At 35.3% G+C, this 25433-nt stretch overlaps 2 protein-coding genes across 2 annotated transcripts; both read right to left on the bottom strand.

The window, feature by feature from the left end:
- Window positions 1-707: 707 nt before the first annotated feature.
- Window positions 708-15384, bottom strand: LOC109856705. Its single transcript, XM_020432276.1, has 32 exons — window positions 15054-15384; window positions 14783-14867; window positions 14022-14439; window positions 13788-13949; window positions 13239-13707; window positions 12729-12967; window positions 12133-12509; window positions 11710-11987; window positions 11375-11562; window positions 10929-11096; window positions 10552-10704; window positions 9780-10385; window positions 9461-9616; window positions 8781-9261; window positions 8208-8446; window positions 7449-7810; window positions 7054-7334; window positions 6631-6815; window positions 6265-6435; window positions 5988-6134; window positions 5812-5890; window positions 5149-5693; window positions 4777-4938; window positions 4142-4435; window positions 3806-3989; window positions 3156-3309; window positions 2800-3071; window positions 2015-2664; window positions 1605-1775; window positions 1362-1508; window positions 1200-1275; window positions 708-1083 (listed from the first exon to the last, which is right to left on the bottom strand). The coding sequence occupies exons 1-32, from the start codon at window positions 15069-15071 to the stop codon at window positions 823-825; spliced, it is 8178 nt and encodes a 2725-aa protein (XP_020287865.1). The 5' UTR covers window positions 15072-15384; the 3' UTR covers window positions 708-822.
- Window positions 15385-17052: 1668 nt separating this feature from the next.
- LOC109856710 (aminopeptidase N-like) lies at window positions 17053-22479 on the bottom strand. Its single transcript, XM_020432285.1, has 12 exons — window positions 22270-22479; window positions 21600-22067; window positions 20091-20546; window positions 19813-19993; window positions 19509-19668; window positions 19316-19397; window positions 18769-19169; window positions 18418-18695; window positions 18067-18257; window positions 17561-17860; window positions 17407-17479; window positions 17053-17273 (listed from the first exon to the last, which is right to left on the bottom strand). Exons 2-12 carry the CDS (start codon window positions 22064-22066, stop codon window positions 17133-17135), a joined length of 2730 nt encoding a protein of 909 aa, XP_020287874.1. The 5' UTR covers window position 22067; window positions 22270-22479; the 3' UTR covers window positions 17053-17132.
- Window positions 22480-25433: the final 2954 nt, after the last annotated feature.

Raw genomic sequence — 25433 nt, 5'->3', positions numbered from 1 at the left:
TTATAACTCCCGTTAACAAAATCAGAATGTTGAAACGTTTAATATACGATGCACATTAAAATCAATTAGAGATTTACTTGTTCACGCATATGAAGACAATAAGAAGGTTTGTATGATTGCAAATATATATATATATATATATATATATATACATATATATATATGTACATGTATTAAAAAGAGTTTATTAAGAAATTAAAAAAGTCTATGTAGCATGAGTTAATATACCACCTTATGTATGTACTTACGCAGATTCTCAAAGAATCTTCCAGTTTCGATACGTTGCGAACCTAACACGCAGCGAACGTTGATAAATATATAAAATTTACGTGCGACGAAACGCGTTTAATTACTCAATATGAAGATTCGCAGTGTGCGGACGTGAATGCATGTATTTTATTACATATTATATGTATATTATATATACAACACACATATAGTGTATTATTACGTGTTACATGTACGTGTTATATAACAGAGACAACAAACAAAAATATAATCGAAAAACAAAAAAGAATACACTATTATATTGCTTTTTGTGTGAAAAACGTTGAAAACTAATTAACAGAATTAACAAAAAAAAAAACTGAGTCACTTTGTATAGATTTTATCACGTGTGTTACTGTATTTTTCAATAAACAAGCAAAAAAAGATACATCTTCGTTGTTTTCAATTTTTGTTCACAAACGCAAATCGGGAATATAAAGAGAGAGAGAGAGAGAGAGAGACACTACATTCTTATATAAATTACAAAAATAAAAGTTTTTGATATATGTATATTATCTTCCGCAGGATGATCAATGTCGGATGTTTTCGTTTAGCTTAGTACAATATCAAAGTAACGAAAAAGTACGATATCAGAGTAACAAAAATTGTGAAAATAACACTGATTGATTCTGTTCTTACAGAAACATTGCCACGTCTATCATCATCATCATCTTCTTCATTATTCTTTGGCGTGACAAAATACTTTTCTAACCATCTTTCAATATAGTAACCTTCTCTATTAAGGTACCAATCCAAGTTTTCTTCCGCAACTTCAAGAGCGGGTTGTATGCCTTGTATGCCTTCGACGGACCTTAACTGAAAGAGAAACAGTAATTTTACTTTCCCTTTTTTTTATTTTACTTCTAAAATTTCTTTTTCAGTTCTCTCAATAAAATTTATATAAATATGTATATTTTAAATACAACGCACACCTTGTCATATTGATCCTTGGTCGTTATGTGCGATGCTACTTCTTGGAACAAAGTTAGAACATTGGACATACCGAAACTGTCAAAAAAAGAAACAAAAAATTATCTGCGGATGTTTCTGTGAGAATTTTTTTTATCTTATCAGTGCGCTTTAGTGACACTTACAAAGCGGAGACTTTTTGAAAGTTGTTTATCAAGAAATCGAGCGTTACATTAACTCCCAGTTGACTTGCGCTGTATACGGAAGTAAATACCGCCCTGGCGTCTTGTTTGCGAATGACGAAGGGATTCTCGATCGCTGTTTCCAGGTAGCTATGGCAAATTGTTCGAGAACCCGTCGAGTTATTCAAAAGTATAACATAAAAGCAAATTGATTGTATGCATATATTCTCAAATTATAGAGCTTACGTGTGGAGCACCGTTTCCTTCATCGAGCATCCGAGCGCGTTGATCATGATCTTCTTCTCCGGCGGGTATTTCGTTTGTGTGTATCTGTCCCACAATCGGTACCACTCATCAGTCGAGTTTGATTTTCTTATTGCGGTGCAATAAACAGCTTGTCGCGCGTTAGGTGGAACGCTGTTGAAGAAAACGATTGGGAGAAACTCTCTCTTTTTTGTCAAAATTTCGCGTATATAAAGCAACAATATATTTTAACATTAAAAATGTGTCAATAGATTTATCTTGACAAAACTCAATGTTAATGATATTTATAATATAATTTAATTATATTTGTATAATATAATTATTTTCTCGAAACGAGGTGTCCATGTAAAAATTCGAAACTGTGTTTTGGTTTCAATGATTTTCTTAATTACCTTTTGTTCTCGATAATCCAAGAATTGAACATCCGCACGGACTGTTGGACACAATCCTGATTATCGAGTTTGCAGGCCCACTGAAGAATCAACTCTCTGTTTAATTTCGTTAGATGATCGTCGTCGGCTCGATCGTAAAAGCCTAATTTGACGTATAAATCGAACATTAACGTCAAAATGTAACGTCTAAGAGTATTCTGGTATCGTTTGCCTTCGAATCTCTCGTAGACATGGGACATGCCGTTAAAGAACGCTTTCCATGGCAAATGATGAGTTTCTCGTTTCAAATACGTTGTTGCGTTCATCACTGTCTCGTAGGATGTGAAGGTGTGCAATATAATGCGAGTCACCGAAAAGAGATCGTCGATAATTTGAGCGCGACTCGAAACGTGAATCGACTCGAAGCTCGTGCTGTTCAATTCGTTGATCAAATTAGCCCAAGAATCGGGATCGTACATGACGCGGTAGAATCCGACTTGCTGATAATTCACGATGAACACGTCGTTCACGGTACCGATGTGAGCGGACTCGGGTTCCGGTCCTAGCCATAGTTTATTTCTCGGAATGAGGTAATCAGCGTTTTGAGGAAGATAAATAGTAATTGGTATCCAGTAAAAGGGAACTAAAGAAAAGCGTGATTTGAAGCGTATCTACGACATAATATATATATATATATATTCGATTAAATTGAAAATTTTGAAGTCGGTGATACGCGATATAATACGCAAATTTGTGTTTCGTGTTATAAATTATTGCCATTATCGCAACATATACTTGTATGTTACCTGACGCAATTTTACGACGAAGCCAACGCGTTCAACTTGTACGATGGGATATCCAATTTGATTGGTCCAAGTGTTCATTACCTCCTCGACGCTTACGCGTCTGTTTTTAATTTCTATCGGTCCGTAATACAAATCCAACACTTTCCACAAATCCGAAGGTCTCGCTAAACCGTTGTTTCTCATCTGATTGATTAAATAATTGTGGAGCATAAATCCTGTGCCAGAGATTTTAGGAGCGAGTGTTTCGAATATCATCCGTAGGACAGACGCGGCTAAAATGTTAAAAAGTGCAAACTGAATTTTAAGAGAAACGCATATATGCGCATTCAGCAGAGATCTCTCTGATCAACACGTACATTTTCCATAAGTCACATAGTCGAAAATATTGTCGATTTCTTTAGGTGTTGTAACGGCGTTTGTCATCGCATGCGTGGCGTAGGTGTCTTTCTGCAGAGCGGACTGTACCTCGTAAACCACGAATTGTTCCGAATATTTGTGAGTTTTGTGTATCTAAAATGATTCCGCGAAGAACACTTTATGTCTCGTCGTTATACACATATTTGCTATTTATTATTTCGTTTATATACAGATTATATACGGGGTGTCCGAAACTGGCTTTTTGACACAGCGGAAGTGTGAAAGTAGATTAGATCAGAATCTGAACAGAAAAGTCATGAACCAATTTGCAAAATTTGCAATATTGATTAAGTTGTTAATTAATTGATATTTATTAATATTCATTATCTTCGACTGTGTCAAAAATCCTGTATATAGGTTGTAATTTTTTATAATTAATTTAAAAATTATATATTTTCAGTTTTTTAAATAATACACTTGAGAAAGATGAATTAACAAATAGAGAGAGAGAGAGAGAAAGTTAAATTATCGGATATTTGCACAAGTTCCTAATGAAAGTGGATTGAAAATAAGCGCGATACAATTATTATATTGTTATTGAAAGTTGCAAAATGACCCTCGTCAATTAAATATCACAGTTGTTGCGTACCAAGTCAAAAATGTGCCATTGCATGTATTGCGCGAGACCTTCGTTAAGCCAAATGTATTCCCACCATTCGCAAGTAACCAAATTCCCGAACCACATGTGAGAAAGTTCGTGCGCTATTGTAGTCATTATGGAGATTTCGGAAGAGGCTGAAACTTGGTTTTCGTCGTGGAAAAGCAAATGTTCGCTGTTAAAGAGATCGTACGATATGTTGACACAAGTAATTTACATAAGAAAATTTTTACAAAATTAATGAAAAAAAAAAAAGTAACGAGAGCAATTCTTTAATTTAAAGCGACGTGATTCTGAAATTCTCTTAACTGAAAAAGAATACATTACCGGAAGGTAGCTAGGCCCCAGTTCTCCATCGCGCCCATAGCGAAATCTGGAATTCCAACTAGATCTAGTTTTTTCAGAGGATATTCGACAAGTGAGTAAATTTCCAACGAGTTAAGAAGCTTCGTGCCGATCTCTTGAGCGTAATTGACGTACTCCTTGAATTCAGGTCTACTCACTACTCTGACTCTCTTGTCGGTATCCGTAGAAGTGAATTTGGAGATCACAAATGCCACCAGATACGTTGGCATCCTCGCATTTTCCTTTGTTTCTTCGAATACGTCCCATACGTAGTCTCTGGCAACAATTAAAAACGTACAAACGAAGTTAATTTTGTTCTTAAGTCAGAAAAGAATGAAAATTCTAAAGACAGTTCTGTGCGCGCGAGCATCAGAGCTCTACAATTCCTTGACAGGGAGGTTTTAAATCGATATTCGGCCTCTGCGAAACGGTTTTTTTTTCGACTTTGAAATTTTCGAAGCTGGCACAGAATCTTCGAGTAGCTCCAAAATCGCCGAAATAAAGACCGAGTACGCGCGAGCATCAGGTCTCTACGCAATTTCTGATGATTGTAAAAGCGCGTGCGTGTAAACGCGGTGGTAATTCAAAATATATAAAATTTCTGTCCACACACTTACTCTTCGTTCAATTTACGTTCCAACGCTGGCATGTTGCTTAGCGTGATGTAGTCGCGCGGTCTTCTAATGTTAATTGTGAATAGCGATTTAAATCTCGGCTCGTCGAAACACGGGAATACTCGTCTTGCGTACGTAGGCTGGAAATGCGTCGCGAATAACCATCTGTAAAGATCGACACAGAAGTCAACAACAGTTGAAAGTTCGATTTGATTAATTGAGAAATATGCAGTCGCGCGAAGTCACGTTCTTTAACAAATCAAACATTTTTGTCACAATAATGTCACGTCGTCGATTTCACGCCTACGTTCTTGCTAAATAAATAACTAGATAATAAATAATAAATAAATAAATATAACGTCACACACAACTCACTGTTGCTTTCCCGACTTGTCGAAATAGGAACTGCGATATAATCCTTTCATGTCGTCGCGAATAATTCCAGTGTAATCGATTTCCAAGCTTATCCTTTCCCCGGATATAAACTGTTCCACAAATATCTTTATTATTTCATGTTCGGAAGTTTTAGCCCAACCAGTTATCGGATTAATCGGAGATCCCGGCTCGCAACTAGTGTAGACTCGTATTTGTTTGATACGAATATTTTTATGAGCATTAAGAAGTAGGTACGGTTCAGTCTCTATCTTGTTCTTAGGTGTCATGCATATTTTCACGCTTCCCTGGAAGGTTCCGTTCGCGATGTTAGGTTTTATGCTCAAGTTGTACCATTCCGGATAAAGTGTGTCCGACAAGCGATACGTCCAGAGATTTGGATTTGTTCGTCGATCCAGTTCTCCGTAAATTATCGGTCCGTTTTTAGTATACCATTCTCTTTCATAATTCGCTTTCTTTATATAGGATCTGACATGTTTCAGGAACTCCGGTTTATTCTCCACCAGCCAGTCGAGTAAGTCTTGATACTGGAAGTCAAAGATTTCGTTTGAACGGATATCGATTGATTAACGAAATTCTATAAACAGAAATTTGCTCTCAAAAGTTGTCTTTTGATCTTAAAAATCAACCAAAATGAAAAACTACCTGACTGTAGAGATTGTCGGTCGATACTTTGCTCGCTAGATTATTTACTATTGTCGCGATTTTCTTGTAATCGTTGTAGCTGTCGAAAAACAAAATTTCACGTTGTGTACACAGATGCATAAAAATGTTGCGCGCTTAGATTTTTCATCGGTATTATTGAAAATGGGATTACGTACTTTTGACGCAGCATGAGATCGTAGTGATTTCGAATTGTATTTATGACGGCCTCAACGCCAACTGAACTCGCACCGTAAACGCTCGAGAATACCTTCGCGTTGTCCTGATAGCGTATATGATCCTCTTTGATCGCGTCCAGTAACAACCTTGTGATTTAAACACACACACACACATATAAACTTAATAAGTTGTATTACCGAATGTCAAAAGCATTTGCAAAAGCGAGCGTCTACGTAATAGACGAGGAAAACTTGTTGCTTTTGTATAGCGACTCACTTTTCTAAAATTTGTCTATCTTGTGAACACGCCAGCGAACTAAGAATCACAAGTTTGTCTGAGACGACATTGCTTTTTAAATATTCCTTCCATAGCAGCGTGAAAGTGGTGTTTGTAACGTCCATCTTCATTGCCGTGCAATAAACGACGCTGCGATAATTTGGTGGTACTCTTTAGGAAAAAACAATCAGACAATTTGAAATCACATCTAATAGTGTTTCGTGTTGTAAATCTGTGTGTTATAGTTTTGTAAATTTTTCACGACTATCATAATCAGCATCAGGGATTTCGCAACGCGCACTTTGCGCAAATCTTGTGCTAAACAGAAACATAGAACTTGTGTATTAATTTTGAAACAAAACTTACGGTATGTTCCTCCTATACTGATCCTTGAAATATCTCAGAGCTCTGTATTTGCAGTCTGCTACATCGAACTCGCAGGCCCATTTGAAGGTGTGTATTTTTAACAAATTTTCTTTGTTGTTCTTCTTTTTCTTATAATCGAAGTCCATTTGATCGTAAAGCGGTTCGATAACCGATGCTATATAGTTCTGAAAAATATAAACATTTTTCACATAGTTTTTAAGTAATATTTTCTGGTCTGATACGTAATTGTTTGTTACTTTTTCTTGAAAGAGCGTTAGAGTAAATACAAATTGTAAAATAAAAGAGCGATTAAAGAGCGTCGTAACTTAAAGAAAAACAAAAAAAAAAAAAAAAAACATAGTATAATAAAATTGTAGCTGAGAAATATCGGTTTTTTTCGAGAGCAATAAGAAAACCATCTACCTTGTACAGATTTTCCACCACGCCTCCCCGAAAACGATCGTTCAAATAAGGAAGATTGTTATAGAATGCGAGCCACGGAAGGTAATCGGTGTCCTCTCCTTGTCTTAAGTACTCTGTAGCTGATATAACGTATGAGTAATCAACATCGCCTGCTCTTGCAAGATTAAAAAGATCATCAATTAACGCCGCGCGATTGATCTCGTGGATAGTGTTGTAATCTCTCTTGAGACGGTTGATCAGAGTTTGCCAGTAATAGTGCTCGTAATTCACGCGGTAATATCCTAAAAAAAAACACACAAACGTTCGCGCTTACGCGAATTCTCGAAATGGCGAGCGCAAGGTGACGCGCACATTTTAGAATCTTAATTTCCAAATTTTTGTTGTTTTCTAATTACCCGATTGCCTGTTGTTGAGTAGCATAAATGTGCCTGGTATATTATACGTCAGCGATTTTGTTGTCAACCACAACTTCGGCGTGGTGTCAGCGTAATCCAATTGATCGGAAAGCACCCACGTGATCGGAATGGTCCATACATCGGAATCATTGTCAAAATTGTTCTCGGGTTTCTTGAGATAAAAACGTTCTTGTGTCAAAGATATGTTAGTCATATTGTTAAACACCGTGACCTGGACTTGAACAACGGGATAGCCGGCTTGAGTGGTCCATTTGTCCCAATAGGCCGTGACATCGTGCCTGTCCTTCACTTGCGCTTGCAACGCCTCGTATAAATCCTTCGGCGTGACGGAATTGTACTTTCTACAATTTTACGTATTATTCGTTTGCGTTCTTCCACATCAGGTTTTTATTATTACATTTCTCACGTCATTTACAAAATTTGTAAATTACGAAAATTTGAACTAATTAGTCGCACTAGGATAGAATGTAAAAACTAATCACTTTTTAGAGATTTTGTAATCGAACTTCTCTCTTTCTCTCAGAGCGTGCGCCAATCTGTGCACTATTTTGAAAAAAAAAAAAAAAAATATATATATATATATATATACGTGCATCTATATATTTATATTAAAAAATCACCGACCCGATTAACGCGCTCGACACAACCGGTGACTAAAATCAAACAATCTATCCAGCTGTGAAATAAAAAAAAATACTTGCAGTCTAAAAGAAAAAGATTATTGTTATCAAAAAGTACCCTTTCTCGAGATAATATCTGAACGCCTCGTACAGCACTTCCGTTCCGTATGTTTTTTCCATCATTCGCAATATACTGGCACCTTTGGCGTAAGTAATCGTGTCGAATTTACTTCGAATTTCGGCGGGACTGTTCACATGGTGATTCAATGGATGCGCGGACGTCGAACTGTCCGCTCCCAACGCGGAATGTAATACGTTCACAACGAATTGCGATTCCGCTACTGAATTGTTCAACGCCTAAAAAGTAATCGAGCAAATCAATGTTTTCTTCTCACGTATCAGATGTGTTACAACATTTTTATTACGCAAAAATCATGTTTTCGTTGTAAAACATTTCTAATTGTTACTGCAAAATATAGATATAAAACAGATTGAAAAATATTACTCGTATATACAAAAAAAAAAAAAGATAGGAAAGCGTTTTCAACAACTTTACATTATATTTTTTATATTATCCTCTTATTTTTTTATATAAAAAAAAGATATATTTATTTGTAAAACGAGAAGAGTCAATGTCGCGCTTAAAAAAAATCCAATGTCACATTGATAAAGTAATTTCTCAATTACGTACCCGGGCGGGAGCGTGATACTCGAAGTATCTGGCAAATCCTTCGTTCAACCACAGATAATCCCACCACGTGGGTGTAACCAGATTACCGAACCATTGATGGGAAATTTCATGGGCGATCACGTTTGTGATGGTTTGGTTGCTCATAATCGACGAATGATCTTCGTCGAACAACAAATTCGATTCTCTGTACGTTAACAATCCCCAATTTTCTCCCGCGCCCGACGGGAAATCCGGTAGCGCGGCCATGTGCAGCTTCGAGATTGGATACGGTTGGCCGAACGTTGTTTCGAAGAAATTAACGAGCGGCGACATCACGGACAGAGCGTAAGACGATTGATCAATGGCGTTGGGCCGTGCGAGCACTCCATATTCCCTACCTTTCGTAATGTTACTCGCAATCTTGAAATCGGAAATGATAACCGCCACCAAATACGTCGACATTTTCACCGACTCGTGGAAGCTGTACACGGAATTGTTGTTGCTGCAAAAACAATCAATCAGAAAGCGTATCTGTACAGCGGTAGTTTAAGTAAAACACGATGAGAAAACAAATTTTACGTGTTTGGAAAAAAATCACGAAATATCGAAAAAGAATCACTTTTTTTTTTGGCGACTCTCTGAAAACAAAACACGACAGAAAACTAAAAGAAACAAATAAAATTCTGATTTTATTCGCTTACAGTTTTGTGTTTCGCTCCATGTTGCTGTAAGCGCTGTAACCTGGCGGTACAATAACGTGAAGAGTGAATTTCGCTTTCAGTCCGGGTTCGTCGAAGCAAGGGAACATTCTTCTCGCCCCGACGGGTTCCAAGTGCGTGGCCGCGAGCCATCTAGTTCTAAGGCATAATATATGAGAGATACCGTCAATTATCGAAAGAAATAAAATTTTCAGTAAAAGAAATGGTAAGATATAAAAAAAATTTTTTCTCTCTTTGAGAACATTTGAGAAAGAGACAAAAATGTTACATTGTTTTTGAGCGGATGTATATGTAACGTTACCTCTGGTTTTCATCTGTGTACGAGCTCTTGTAGAAGCCGCGAAGCTCCGGCGGATTCATATAGCCCGTGTATTCGATTTTGATAGTCAGTTTCGTATTAGCGGCCAATTCCTGTGCGAGATCGATTATGAAGAAGTCGTATTTGCTCATGGTTGTATTCTCCTTAAAATCTTTCAGTATTTTGTTGTTCGCCATTAAGGTCAGCGAATTGTGCGTGATATTAACCGAGTGCAGAACGATCTGCGACGTCGGAGATTCAACGTCAGCCTCGATCGTCACGTTTCCGTTGAACGTGAAATTTTCCACCTCGAGATTAGGTTTGATGTAAATCTCGTATTTTGTGGGTTTTATATTCTCGAGTTGGCGATAATTGGATTTGTCATTGGTAAGATCACGCAGCGATGGAACAATAGATTTCAACGTGTCGTTAAACCACCGCAACTCGTACTTGGCGATCCGCAGAGAGGACTCTAGAGATTTTTTTATCGACGCTAATTTAGTTTCGTGATTCTTTATGAAGCTTTCAAATCTGTCTACCAATCTGGACGTGGAGAAACGCTGCGATGCCCCGTTGAGGATGCTGGCTATCGTACTCTGTCCTCCGTAGCTAACCAAGTAATTCACAAATGATTTTGTTTCAAAATTATGATACAAATTACATAAAATAAATAAAATATGAATATATTAAATCGATAAATTTAAATTATTGTATTATTATTAAATTATCCGTGTGTTGCAATTGTTATATTTAATAATTAATACGGACAACTTACTATTTCTCCATCTCTTCGTGATATTTCTCGACGAAATCGAGTACGTACTCGGCACCGATCAAGCCGGAGTTGTAAACGGCAGCGAATACGTTGGTGCTTTCTTGTTTGCGAATTCGGCTGGTTTCGTAACCGGCGATGGCGTATTTTAGATATCTGAATAAAAAGAAATTAAATTATAGTAAGAAAAAATTTTTTTTGTTTTTTTTTTTTTTAAGTCGAACGAAGCTGCAGAAGCCGACGGAAAAGTTTCAATCTCTAGTTTCCGACTCGTCACTTCGAACATCATCATCAGGTATTTATTATCAGGCATTTATCTAGGTCAAGCGTCTGCGTTTTCAGTTTGTTAAATGTTGCGCCACTAAATTCTAGATTCTCACTTTTCCAAAATGTTGACGTTCTCGCTGCATCCGAGAGCGCTTATGATCACCGTTTGATCAGCCGCATGATTGGAGGTGTAATACTTATTCCATAAAAATTCCCAGTCATCGGAAGTGCCATATCTCATTGCCACGCAGTACGCTGCGGTCCTTTCATTCGGTTTGATACTACGAAGTTAATGTTAAACAATATGACGTTCACGTAAGAGATAAATCTAATAACAATCGACGACACAGATTAACGAACAAAAACCAAAGTTGAACAAGTAACGAAAAACAATTTATATATCGTAAAAAATTAGATAATAATTTTTTTCTGAATTGTTTCTATCTTATAATTAATTGTTTCTATCTTTTTGTCTTCTGTACAATACAGTTGTAATAAAAATATTACACATACGTGTGTAATAAAAGGCAGAATAGAACAGTTAGAAATTGTTTCTTACGGGATTTTATTTTGTCTCCACTTTTTGAATTTGTGCAAATAAGTCGTTATACATTCCTCGTCCTCCAGATTCAAGCAGGCCCAATTATTTACCTCTCGTCGTAATAAAACGGTTAGTCTATCATCGCTGTCCTTGTCCTCGTATCCCAATTCTTTGCGCCTGCCGCTGATAAGAGATAAGACGTATTTCTAGAAGCAATAAATAATCACGAAAACAATTAACTAAGATGCTTTCCGCAAAGATGCGCAAGTTATCGTGCGCGCGTCGTCTATTCTTTGTCGTAAAAATTCATGTAAAAAAAAAAAAAATCATTTTTGCTCGCAAATTAAACCAACCTTGAATAACGAATGATTTGTGTATCCGGCAAATTTCTTATTCAAATAATCCAAACCGTTGAATGCCGCTTTGAACGGCAAATAATTCGTTTCTCGTGCAAGATACATTATGCCATTCAGAACCGTATCGTAATCTTGATAACCGGCTCTACCCAGATTTAACAGATCGTCCACGATACCGGCTCTGTTTAACACGTGAATTTCTTCGAACTTGTCGCTGTTCAAGACGTCGAAAATCCGTCTCCATCCATCTCTATCGTATTGTACGCGATAAAAACCTGCAATGACACAACAATATATTAACGCAATATTCAAATGAGAGATTTTTACGAAATGTTTTTTTTTTTTGTTTTTATTTGCGACGTCAGATTTTTATATAAATTTCTATAAGTTGTTGCGCGGACAAAAGCGCGTTTTGCTAACCCGATGATTGAATGTTGAATATAACCCATTCTTTGTCGGTGACATTCACGGAAATTTTCTCAGCAATTTTATCGGTAGACAGCCACTGTTGTGGGATCGTGTGGGTAAAGTTTGGTTTGTTTTGCGTGGTCCAGGTGAGAGGGATCCACCAAGTCACATTTTTCAAAGTGTTGTCTAAATTTCTCAGAAGAAAGCGCTCTTGGGTGACATCAATGATTTTGTTTTTAACGGTTACCGATATCACGGGATATCCGGCTTGCATGGTCCAGGTCTCCATTATTTCCTTCACAGATATTTTTTGATTCAAGTTTGCGCTCGTCACGTGATCTTGTATTGCTTTCCACAAAGCATCCGGATGACTCAAGCCTTTTATTTTGCTTAAAACAGACGAATTTTTTGATTACAATGATGATATTTATATATTGTTAATTTTTCACATTACTGCCATTTCAAATTTCAATCTCTTTTACTAAATTTACTTGATTCGATATAACGCCTCAACAAACTGAAGTCTTAGATTGAGCGCACATTTTTTTTAGTGAGGAAGTTGTTTAAAATCTATTTGTATTTTTTATGTAATTTCTTGTAACATTTACTTGTCTTTTATGTAGCTGACTAGTGCGGATTGAAAGACGAAGTCATTGAAAGTAAGTCTCATCATACGAACAATACTGGCTCCTTTTTGATAGGTAATGCTGTCTCCCATTCCCGCGATTTGCGACTGACTAAAAACCTCGCGAGTCATCGGACGTGAAGATTCAAGACCGTCCGTTATTAAAACAGGCTGATGTTGTTCGACCACGAATTGCTCTCCCATGTTCCACGATGCCTCGATCTACGTGTCAAGAAAATGCAAATCTAAACTCTTGTCTCTCTTTGAATTTCTTAACACCGTCCGCGCGGACGGTGTTAAGAATTGAAGTGTTATTTCAGGACGATAATTTTAATTTTTAAAAAAAAGTATTAAGCTCACAAGTGACAACAATAAGAGAATAGAGAAATATGTTGTAAATTGAAATTTTTACAAATATAGTTTTAAACCACTAATTCGTTTTATTCGACTGTTGCACTTGAAAATTTAAAAAGTTTAACTCTTTCTCTCTTACTTCTGCGGTCCCGAAGTATTGGAAATATCTGGCGAAAGCTTCGCTGAGCCAGAGATAGTTCCACCAGCTGGGTGTCACCAGATTTCCGAACCACATGTGCGTGATTTCGTGAACGACGACGGAGGCCACGCTCTGTTGCGCCAGCGCCGACGATTCTTCCTTGTCGTACAACATCCGAGACTCGCGATACGTAATCAGTCCCCAATTTTCCATGGCACCCGCCGAAAAATCGGGCACAGCCACCATGTCCATTTTGGGAAGATTGTATTCTTCTTGGAACATATTTTCGAACAGTTTGACAGCTTGATCGCCGATTGTCAACGCGTATTCGCTCTGACTGACAACGGACGGCCTGGCCCATGTTTTAAACTGTTCCGAATTCTTGAGAGAATCAAATTCCGAAATAACGAACGCCACTAAGTAAGTGGACATGGGAACGCTCTCGTAGAAGATGTCCCAGACGGTCGTTCTTAAAAGAAAATAATAACGAATGACGAAAATTAAATACATTTTAAATCAAAATCGTTGATGCTTAGCGTGTGAACTTACTGTGATGAACTGACAGTCATGGTCAGCGGCATATTGCTGAGACAAGTGTACTTTTCATTTCTCAAGATGCGAATGATAAATGTTGCCTTGAAACTCGGCTCGTCGAAACACGGAAAAGCGTGTCTCGCGTGAGTGGTTTGAAACTGCGTCGCGGCCAGCCATCTGGTGAAATTTTCAACAATCAAAAATCCGAATTATTTCAATCACATACAAAATACGCGAACTTGAACTCACTTGAGCTCCCCGGTCTTCTCGTCGTAATAAGAACTTCTGTAAAATCCGATCATGTTGTCATTAAGAAATCCCTTGTAGTCAAAACCGATTATCAGGCTTTCTCCTTTAGTAAGAAGTTTAGGGATGCTGAGGGTGTATTTTTCAGTGATGTTGTCGTATTTGTACGTGACACCGTCAATGCGCGTGTTGTTATGTACAACGTTCACGGGATACGAGATTGTAAGTTGTCCCACGTGTAGAGTAATTTCTCGCGTATCAGTCTCTATTAAGACATTGATTTTCACAAACCCGTCAAATTCGAAGTTGTTCGGCAAATGAGTTATAAGGATAATGTCGTATGAGACAGGCTTGACAGACGTTGGCAGTCTGTAATCCGTGTCATCTTGTTGCGATATATCTGTAGTTTGCTCAAGCGCATCTAGAGAAACGATAGAACGGGTTTACGAAAAAATTATAGAAATTTATAGAAAAATCAGCAAATATATATTGACATTTTTTCTACAAGATGTAAAAAACTGTCAATATATATTTGCCGATTTTTCTATAACTAATGCAAACTTTTACAGTATGAAGCCATTAGTGGGGTGAAAAAATTATAGAGTTATTAGTTTGCTACTAATTTTTATAAAATCAGAAACACTTAGTTCTGTTTTTGAATATGTGCAGTTTTGTATTTTTTTTTGTAAATAAATGTATCTTGAAAAATATTAAGTAAATATATTATTACAAATATGAAAAAAAAAAAAACCTGACTCTGTTACCTTCATCAGAATGTAATTTGTCCGCTGCGCCGCCGTACAAAAATATTAGAGTGTAGAGTAACAGATATTTCCAGAACATTTTCATCTGAAAGATTATTGCAATCGCGTATAATTTTTATTTAAATTGTGCAAAGAAGTCAATCGCAAACACTGATTATTTCTTCACGCAGTTATCAATTAAGATAACTATGTCATGTTGGATTTAACGTTTCTATCGATACGTATGAAGCGATAAAATGTGATCTGAAGAGCAAAACTAGGTTTTACTTACCTTTGTTAAATATTGCATTTAAAGAAAATTATTGTTTTCTCATTGCTTTAGTTTTTGATAATCACCTCTGTATGCAACTACAGTTAACAATAAAATAAGCGCGCGCACGCGCGCACGTTTTCTATAACGCGATAAAAAGTTTTAAAACAACTAATTTACTTTCATTATTATATATCACGTTTCTGTATAACTTAAACCAACGTCAGTGTACAAATGTTGTCACACCCACACACATACACACACAAACGAAATTTAATTTTCACAGCCTGTATCCGAAGATGCGATACGTGCGAACGGCTTTCAATCAGATTTTAAAATGACAGATTGTTCAATCGCGATTTGCTTTTTGTTGTCGTCATTTTGCGACCTGTATCACTCACTATCTTATCAAGTTTATGATTAATAATATTATCACTTTCTAAAAAAAACTATGATTTTGTTTTTCGTAAAATAACACGATGCGCTATTGTGATTCAATAAATTAATTGCGATAGAAAACAATTGCGATAAAAATAAAAAAAGCTTTAGATCAGAGAACTTAAACAATTATCAACAAGTTTACTGCAAACGGCGTGTTAATCATAGATGTACTTAAATAAATAATCCAAATCGATATACATTTTTGCTCAATTACAAACGTACATTTTGTTTAAATAAAAAATAAAGATTTTATGACAAATATTGTTTGGGCTTTGAACAATCTTACTGATAATAGATTAGATATTATCATTTGCGATAAAATTTTGTTTCATCAAATATTTCCTGAGATAACAAAAATAATATAATATATTCTTGTATAATATTTTATTTTTGATAAGATAATTGATAAATAAACGATATGTAATTATAATTACGTGCGCCTCAATACACACACACACACACATTCTCAATTACATTTATATTCATACATTTGATTTTGTATTAAATTTTATATTAACATCTTTATAATACTAGAAGATCTATAAACACATACTAATTATAATCTTCTATAATATTTCAACACAAGTTATTTTTTACAATATCAACATCAATAATAATAGACTTATGTAAAAATAATTAATAGATTTATGTAAAAAATAATTGTCCATGACATTTAACACTTGCATAAATCAGATATCAGTATAGATACTCGTTGACTTTTGAGCGATATAATCTTTATGATACCAATTGAACCATATGTATGTTATTACAGAAAAAAAATGATATAGATAGTAATATGTTTTAATTTAAATATTATATTATAAATTTTTAGTAAGGATATAATATTTTGTTAATACAAACACAAAATGTACAAGTTCTCGAGTACACAAGCATAAATTGTATATAACTTTACGTATAATATAAACATTTAGAAGTTTTATTTAAAACTATGTATGTCACATTAATGTTTCCTCATTAGAAAGAGTAACAAGTTTATTATCGATACCAGCGAATATAAATGAAAAGAATAAAATAAATATGTACAAAATAAACAAATTAGGAACACTATCTTATATTATAAGAGAAATTAATAAATTGATAAAAAATTCACCAATATAAGAGAAAAGATAAAATGCCTTGTTTATACCATTTAATCAAGAATATTGTATCTCATAAAAAAAGATATGTAAAAAAAGTGTCAGATAATATAATAATAAGCCAATAAAAACCTTTATACATAAATTTAAATTAATTATTTATTTGCGTTTCAAAATATTTTTTTTGTAAAAGTATATCGTAAATATTCAGCAATTATCTAATCTTAACCGACGATTGTGAATTGTCAGATACACATGTGTGGAAAAAATTATCAAAAATCAATGTTGATATCAATAATGTATCTCAGATTGCTCGTGGTTCGAGCACGCAAAATTGTTTGTAACGCTTAAACGTTAACAAAAACATTACATCTCTGTTTTTCATTTACTCACTGAGATTTATTGGAGTTTAAAGAAATGAGTGGCGAGATAAACACAGACGATAAAAATGATTGTGTCATAAAGAGTAACAATAAATAAAATCGATTATAACTTTTTGGTTTTATTTATATTATCGAAAAAAAAAAGATGACAGATATCTCTAATGCGACGAGGGTATTTTTTATTCAGGCAAGTGTGAACTTCTGTGTTCTAACCATGAGCGAATATTGTTTATTGCTGATTCTATCATGGGTAAATTCTGCTCTTGAAGTTTTATGAACTTCGGGATTTCTATTTTCCGACTATATAGAAATGCTTTTGCCTGAAAAAAATTTTTTTGAGTTTATTTAGAACATTTATATAAGCAAGAGAGAGATTATATATATAGCAATTACTAACAAAAACTAAAAAAAAAAATTGATATGTATAAGATGTAGGAAAACAAATTTGCGTACCTTTTGAATATGTTCTCTAGAAACGAGATTCCAATGCACATTATATAACAACTCAGTAACATTATCCGTAAATCTAAAATAAAATTTAATTAATTTTTTTAAATCAAGATTGAAAAATTAGATGTATATAAGATTGATATGAGATATCAATTACATGGTTGTAAGCTTGTCCCAGTGATTTATGACAAACTCCATCGCAATGTCGATATTGGGATAACCTCCATCTAATACGGAATAGAGCACACGAATGATATCTCTCGGTTCTAGTGGATCCTCCGTTATGGTCGTATTTAAAAACTTCTCGATAATAGTTGCGTTCTTGGATTGTCCAAGACAGTAAACGAGCGGCTCGGAGTGATTTTGATACATGTAAAAGAGTTTATTCCACGTGGTTTCATTTGCAAGCTTTATGCCGTTGTAAAATATCCAGTCCTTCTTGTACGAGGGTAGAGAACTGAAACACAATTTTATATAAATATTATAAAAAAAAAAAAAGAAAATCTCTCTCTCAATATTTATTTTCAGCAAATAAATTAAATCACAAGTTTTTCATATAACAAATAAATCTAATGGTAGCAAAATGTTGAAAAAAGTGTGTGTGTGTTTTATTTTATATATAAAATATATACTTTATGTATATACTGTAAAATATATATTTACTTGTTCGCCATTGAATTTTCCAAATACGCGATTAATTGATCATGAGCCTCTCGCAAGCATGTAGGATGATCGAAGGCGCACGCTTTTTTAAGAATCCTGTGTCGTATCAGTTTTGTGATGTAATCGTCATTCGAGCGATCTCGCGTACCCACACTGTCTATAATATTGTTCATCGAATCGAAAACGTACGACTGCAATATATAAGTTTTTTTTATTATTCCTTAACGTGTTCACAATCTTGTACATAAAAAAGTGTCTCAGAAAGTCTACTGCTACAAAAATCATAATAATTAACTGCGTATCCATGTTTTATGTAAAATTTCATTAATTATAAAAAAATATAAAACTTACATCAAACAGTTTGCCCGCGCCGTTATAAGCGAAATACTTGCCGGCGCTCTCAAGAATTTCAAATAACGGATACCACGCTATGTAATCAGTTTCGCGTTGCAGGTATCTTGTGATTTCCATAAAGAGTCTCGGCTCCAACTTGTCCGACAACACTAAGTAAATCGCGTCGTTAATTATTTGGGCGCGATTCAGCACGTGTATTTTTGTGTAATTTTCAGAATCCAGATAATCAGCGATTTTCAACCAGTTTGCCGTGTCGTAATTTACGCGATAGAAACCTGCAACATAATCGAGAAGATGTTTTTTTTTTTTACTTCTGCGAGCAACTGCTAGATTCGCAAGCAATCTTACCTGTTTGCTGAATATTAATTATTATCCAATCTTCCGGATCGATGTCTTCGATCACGAGCTCCTTGACATTCGGCGATAACCAGTGCGTGGCCAAGGTTGATGCGAAATTCGGATTGCTACGAGTTGCAAAGTTGATCGGAACCCACCACCTTTTGTTCGCATTGTCCGCGTCGATGATATTTTCGTGCGTATTCAGTTTTTCGTACGGTTGAAAATAATTTTGCGTGATGGTCGTTCTGTTGGTAAGAGTGTCTGAAATCACCGTTACAAGCGGATATCCATTCTGTCTGATCCACGAGTTCATTACTTCTCGGATCTGGAACTTAATCGAAACTGTTGATTCGTCGAGTGTATCTTGCAAAGCGGTCCACAAATCCTCGGGATCCGCTACGCCGTACTCGCTATTTCAAAAGTAAAAACGATTTGTTTATTCGTTTAAAAGTTTACAAGAGCTAATTAAAGTTATTTATGAAAACTTAAAGAATTTAAAAAAATCATTTTTGTTACTAAAAATATAACATTCTCAAATGCAATATTTTTTACTGACTGCATCTTGAGATATTTGAGAAGTCCTGCGTGAAATACGTCGTCGGAAACGCAGTGTGACAGCATCCGCAGGAACAGAGCAGCTGAAACAACAATCGTAATTTTGTTTTAGGGAAAAATTGTCTTGTTGAAAATTCATAAAAAAATTGTTACGTTGTAAACGGGTTCGTTTAGTAACTAAATACATATTATACCTTTGTGTTTGTCAAGATTTTGTGTAAATTTCGAGTCAATTTCTTCGACAGTGGTGGGCACGAAGTCAAGAGGTTCTACGTTCCTGAAGCTTTCGGTCATCAATATCAGATTTAGTGTTTTCACCGAAAACCATTCCATAAATCGCCAATCTTTGTACATCTGAAACAGAATGACTAACTCAATATTCGTGCAGATTCTTCTGCGTATTTATTTAATTGCATTTAATTTGTAGAAATTAAACAATAGTTTTATTTATGATATAAAATCACACAAGTGCGGTATAAAAATTATTTCATTTTCTACCTTGTCGGCAAAATAATACGAGAAGTATTCAGCCAGTCCGTCGTTTAACCATATGCTGGTCCACCAGGACGGGCTGACGACATTACCGAACCACTGATAGGTCGTCTGCTGAACTATATTTTCCACGATTCTGTACAATCGATCAATGGGACTGTTTCCGTCGTGCAACATCATAGCTTCTCTGCGGATAAAAAATAATTAAAACGTGTTTAAAACACATTTTATTATATGTTTGCGATTGTGGATTTTGCTCGCGTGGATCTACATCACGAAGTTACCTGTAGGTGACGAGACCCAAACTTTTCGTGGTTCTGATGTGAAAACTGGGAAGCGCAACGTGATCGATTTTGGCCAATCGTACGGAACCGTTGGTGTATTTTTCCAATTCGATCGCCGCTTTCCCGGCTACGTCGAGTGCGAAATTCGCGGAGGAAATTGTGTTGCCTCGACTCCAAACGCTAACGGTTCCGTCGGAATTGCTTATGTTACGAAAATCGGACACCAGGAAACCGACCGAGTACGTCGATATGACGGGCGACATCTCGAAATGCGTCCAGATTTTTCCGTCGCTCTCGTCGATTTTCGACCGTTCGAAAACCGGCATGTTTGAAACGACTGTCTGATTGAGGTGATGCTTGATAGCGATCTTGAAAGTAGCCCTCGTCGCGGGCTCGTCCCAGCAGGGAAAAGCGGCGCGTGCGTCGGTTCCCATAAAATTTGTGACGGCAAACCATCTGTTGAAACACATTTTCACGGTTTAAAAACAACATTGTTATACAGAAGGAAAGGTCAATATTGTGTGAGTGGTCGTGGTGTTGGTCATTTTGAGCAAAAATGTTCATTCATTTAAACTCGTGTCTCGTATCGAGCGGTTTCCGAAATAGTTTGAATTTTGCGCGCGATACCGCATATATTAGGTCTACCGGAAAGTTCTGTCCGTTTTTGGAATAAAACAAAATACAAATTTTTTAATCCTATCTTCCGAATATGTTCCGAAATGGTTTGCTGAGCTGAATCAAGCCTTTCTGCGATTTCCGATGTTGTCAGAAAAGGATCTTGCTCCAACATGGTCTTAAATTTGGAAAAATTTGTATTTTGTTTTATTCCAAAAACGGACAGAACTTTCCGGTAGACCTAATACAAACGTCGAATTTGCAGTTATGCTTCTGCGTTAGTAGTGTTACAACTGCTGTTGAAGAATATCGTCTGCACGCTTTCTACGTTCAAAATTCTCGATCGTAGAGTGATCGAACCCTATCCAAGGTTTTCGATAATTGCGTGAAAGTGCTTCTCAGTGAATGCTTCTCAGTGTTTATTTTTTATCTAAACGAAGACATTAACAAAATGTGGAAAAATAAAACAAGAATGAAAAAATTGCAGTGCTATTAAAGATAGAATTTTTGAAAATTTATTATAAACTTTAAAAAGTGTGTCACTCAAACAGTGAATTGTTATAGAACAAGCACGCGGTATCTCTTTCTCATCAACAGTAATTTCGCAATCAATCTCGGAAACCGTTCGAAATGGGACACACGTTTGAACAATTTGCTTACAATGATCATCAGAATGTTGACCTTTTCTTCTGCGACACCCAGTATGTCACAATAAATAAATGCGCCCACAGTTTTTGTTATTTTTGTTTTGTTTTCTTTGAGGAAAAACAATTATTATATGTATTATAATTTTGTATGTATTTATTTTTATGGTTTTTCTATTTATATATACGTGTGCTCTCTTAAAAAAAAGATTCGCCATGTAAAAAACCGGTGAAGAAACAATTTACTTACGCTGCATTTCCTGCGTCGTTAACGTAAGAACTTCTGTAGAATCCGTACGGCCTGTCGCTCAGCACGCCCGAGAATTTCAAGTGCAAAACGTAATATCCGGCGACAAGCTTCTCATCGAAGTGTAAGTTCAACATGTCGGTCGAATTGTCGCGAACGTGAGCGAAAGGAACGTAGAAATCAAGTCCGGCTTTCAGAAAAGATTTGTTCTCGTCTATCAGCAGTTTTTTCGCGTGAAGCGTCAAAGTGTTCGTTTTTTTCGTAATCTCAATGTGAATGAACACCTCGCCGTCAAATGTGAAATTATTTGGCACCAGATGCGGATTCAATTTGAGATCGTAGAACAGCGGTTTCGTGTGATTCGGAAGCCGATAATTCGCTTCCGCATTGTCCGGGTTCGAATTCCGAACGACAATAGCGTGCGCTGCGAGCAGCGCGAAAACGCACGTGAGAACAATTTCGCGCAACATTCTGCAACAAATGAATAATTAAAATTATTTAATTAATAACTCATCAAAAATAATATTGTATGCAAAAATTTTCCACCGCTATTTTCAAGCGATCTTCGCTGTCGATAGTTTCTGCGATCGAACTAATTTTCTTTCTCTCTCTCTCTCTCTTTCTCAAAAATTTATAAGAGCGCAAAAAAAGAGCGCAATGCAAATGTACGTACCTTGCGGATCCACAGAATGAAACTCTGTTTTAACAACGTTGCACGGTACACTATTAGAGAATATCGTCTTCATCATACGTGATGTAGCTATATGTTTTCATCGCCACAGTCACATTGACTGTAGCGATGTAATAAAGCGTAACAGGCACATTAAGCAATAGAGGCGAGGTATCAGGTTCAAGGCTCAAGTTTAATTTTATGCAATTTCCAGAAAGAAGTCGCGCTACTTTTCAAACTTCAAATGAAGTCGATGCATTAGCATACGAGAGCTAGCGAGTATCAAACAATACTCGATATGAATTTTTCTATGACTCGCACGTTACACACAAGCAGGCATTTTATAACATACTTTTAAAGTTTAATTTTATTGTTTGTTTGTCGAGCAATATATTTGTTTAAAAGCGAGTTCAATTGCACTACGCGTAAACAATTATTATGTAATTACATCGACTTTAAAGTAAAAGTGTAAATGTCTTAATTATATTTTATCCATAAAACTTACACCGAGATCGCACAAGATTCTATTCCGCGGTAACGACTGTACTGTAATTTAGTGGATAATATACGGATAATCTCGCGTTTAAATAGGTTTTCAAGATAGAATTTCAAGAAGTGTCTTAATAAGTTTAAGAGCTAAAATGTGTAAAGAATTATTCTCTCTCGAGGAAGCAAGCAAAATGCGCACTTATTTTACCAAATAAATCGCAAAAGTCGTTCGACATATAAAAAGGGAAAAGAATTTGCGTTAAAGTGCGATGTACCACGTTAAAAATTATCAATCAACTAAATTTATTCGTTTCGTTTATATTTTATCAAGCTTAATATTTATATTTCTATTAGAAATAAGAAAATTTCTTTGGTTTGCTTCTGGCGCAGCGAGACTTACAAGAAATGAAGATGGCAAGTCAAACATACGCGTATGATGCTCATATTTTTTAATATGTATTAGAATTTTCCATGTGTCTCTTATTTTCAACTACAAATTTTTTTTTATAATAACGGTAATACCACGATACAGATAAACATTATAAGCATACATATGACGCTTGTAGATTCAATCTTTTAAAATTCTTAATATTTCATCTACTGGAAATTCAGCAATTAAATCAGATATTGCAGCTTTACGCTCATTTATCATGGTTTCAATCTCTTTGAATGTTTCGTTGTCGTAGTTATTTTTTACGAAGTTGCTTATCTAAAATAAGTTATAATAAATATTGTTCATTGATATTATTGAATATAATAAATATTGTTAGATTCTTGTCAGTTTAGATGTTACTGATAAAAAAACAAATGGTATTAATTACAGTAGTGCCTTAAAAATTTTCCGCTTTGTTTTCTCAATCTTTTTCCGGAAGTTATTCCCACCTTCCTAAAATTGCTTTGCCTCCTAGAAAGATTCGCACAAATTGGTGAGAATAACTCTGCGGCGATCGAGACCGTGATCGAATCTCTAATCAAAGATAACAGCCGACAATTCTCAGAACAAATACACCAGTATTACTTAGCGAAAATTCAAACCACTAGTGGTTAGAGTCTCAGCTAAAACACATTACTTAGCAAGGACTCAAACCACTAGTGGTTCAAGTATCAGTTAAAAACACACATTACTTAGCAAGGATACAAACCACTAGTGGTTCGAGTTTCGGATAAAACACATCACTTAGCAAAGATTCAAATCACTACTGGTTCGAGTCTCGGCTAAAACACATTACTTAGCGAAGATTCAAACCACTAGTGATTAGTACATATAATAGATATTATATAATTATATATATTATATATAATATATATATTATATATTATATATATATATTATATATATAGTGTATAATGTATATATTATATATAGGCGGTAATATTTAATATATACTATGTAATATATACTATATATTAAATATATATATATACATATATATATATATATATATATATATATGTATATGTATATTATAATATAGTATAGAATGAACAGTTTTGCTCAAAATGATCAACACCACGACCACTCTTACAATAGTGACTTTTTTTGTGTATAATAATGTTGTTTTTAAACCGTGAAAATGTTTCAACAAATGGATTGTCGTCACAAATTTTATGGGAACCGACGCACACGCCGCTTTTTTTTGATGGGACGAAACCGCGATGAAGGCTACTTTCAAGATCGCTATCAAGCATTACCTCAATCACTCAGTCGTTTCAAACATGCCGGTTTCCGGTTGAAAATCGACAAGAGCTACTGGAAAATCTAGACGCACTTTAACGTGTCGCCCGTTATATCGACGTACTCAGTCGGTTTTTTGGTGTCCGATTTTCGTAAAGCAATTCCGATGGAACCGTCAGCGTCTGGAATCAAGGCCACACAATTTCCTCCGCGAATTTCACACTTGACGTAGCTGAAAAAGCGGCGATCGAACTAGAAAGATACACTAACAGTTCCGTACGATTGGCCAAAATGAGAATTCTAGTGTAAATCATCATTTAACTCTCTCTTTTTTCGTTTTCCATCTCATTCAGAAAGGTATTGTTATTTATAATAACAGAAATAAAATATTTTCTGTGTGAATTAAGTACATCAAATTATTTAAAACCATGGACAAAATAAAAGAAATTATTGTCCTCCAAAATAAAGTGTAAATTGTGGCTTGCAAATGTTTAAAATGTTATACAGTTCTATATTATCCATTTTTATACACATGTATTATAAATTTTGAAACGCTTGTTAGTAGTAATACGACTCATGCGCTGTAGCATTTCTTCGACGCTATTATCATCAAATGATCCTACTAGTTATACATATACAGTGACACATACCTCTCTCGAAAGTTTTCCGCGGAAAACCGAAAAGCGGAAAAAGTTTGAGGCACTACTATAATTAATTAATATTGAATATATTAAGAGAGATATTTGAAATAAGAAAAACCTTACTTTTTCAAGTCGGTCAGTAGAATATAAATTGGCAGTAAGTTGTTTAACAATCTTCTGTATTGAATATTCTCTAGAAAAAAAGAAACAAAATATATATATATTAGTAGTTGTAAATATATAAATTACAATTACACATTAAGAGGGTCCTGGACCTTCCTGTTATTACCGATCGAACGAGTAATTCGTACTAAACGGTGTTTTTCGTAATTATTGCTCGGATAGAAAAACGGCTCTACAGA

This window comes from Pseudomyrmex gracilis, unplaced genomic scaffold (genome assembly GCF_002006095.1).
Source record: "Pseudomyrmex gracilis isolate BER0280 unplaced genomic scaffold, ASM200609v1 scaffold_132, whole genome shotgun sequence".
Lineage (NCBI taxonomy): Eukaryota > Metazoa > Arthropoda > Insecta > Hymenoptera > Formicidae > Pseudomyrmex > Pseudomyrmex gracilis.
Note: the sequence above shows the minus strand (reverse complement) of the source record. Positions and strands in the feature narration are given on the sequence as shown.

Bases quoted from the DNA above. Each gene is read 5' to 3' on its own strand.
- LOC109856710 (XM_020432285.1), bottom strand. From the start codon at position 22,066: ATGTTGCGCGAAATTGTTCTCACGTGCGTTTTCGCGCTGCTCGCAGCG. The intron at 20,547-21,599 runs GTAAGTAAATTG...GTGTTTCAACAG, and splicing joins AACGACGCAGGAAATGCAGC to ATGGTTTGCCGTCACAAATT. The intron at 17,861-18,066 runs GTAAATATATAT...ATTGTGTTTCAG, and splicing joins GAAAATTCAATGGCGAACAA to TTCTCTACCCTCGTACAAGA.
- LOC109856705 (XM_020432276.1), bottom strand. The intron at 6,135-6,264 runs GTGAGTCGCTAT...TTAAATCACAAG, and splicing joins GATAGACAAATTTTAGAAAA to GTTGTTACTGGACGCGATCA. The intron at 1,776-2,014 runs GTAATTAAGAAA...TTTCTTCAACAG, and splicing joins TGGATTATCGAGAACAAAAG to CGTTCCACCTAACGCGCGAC.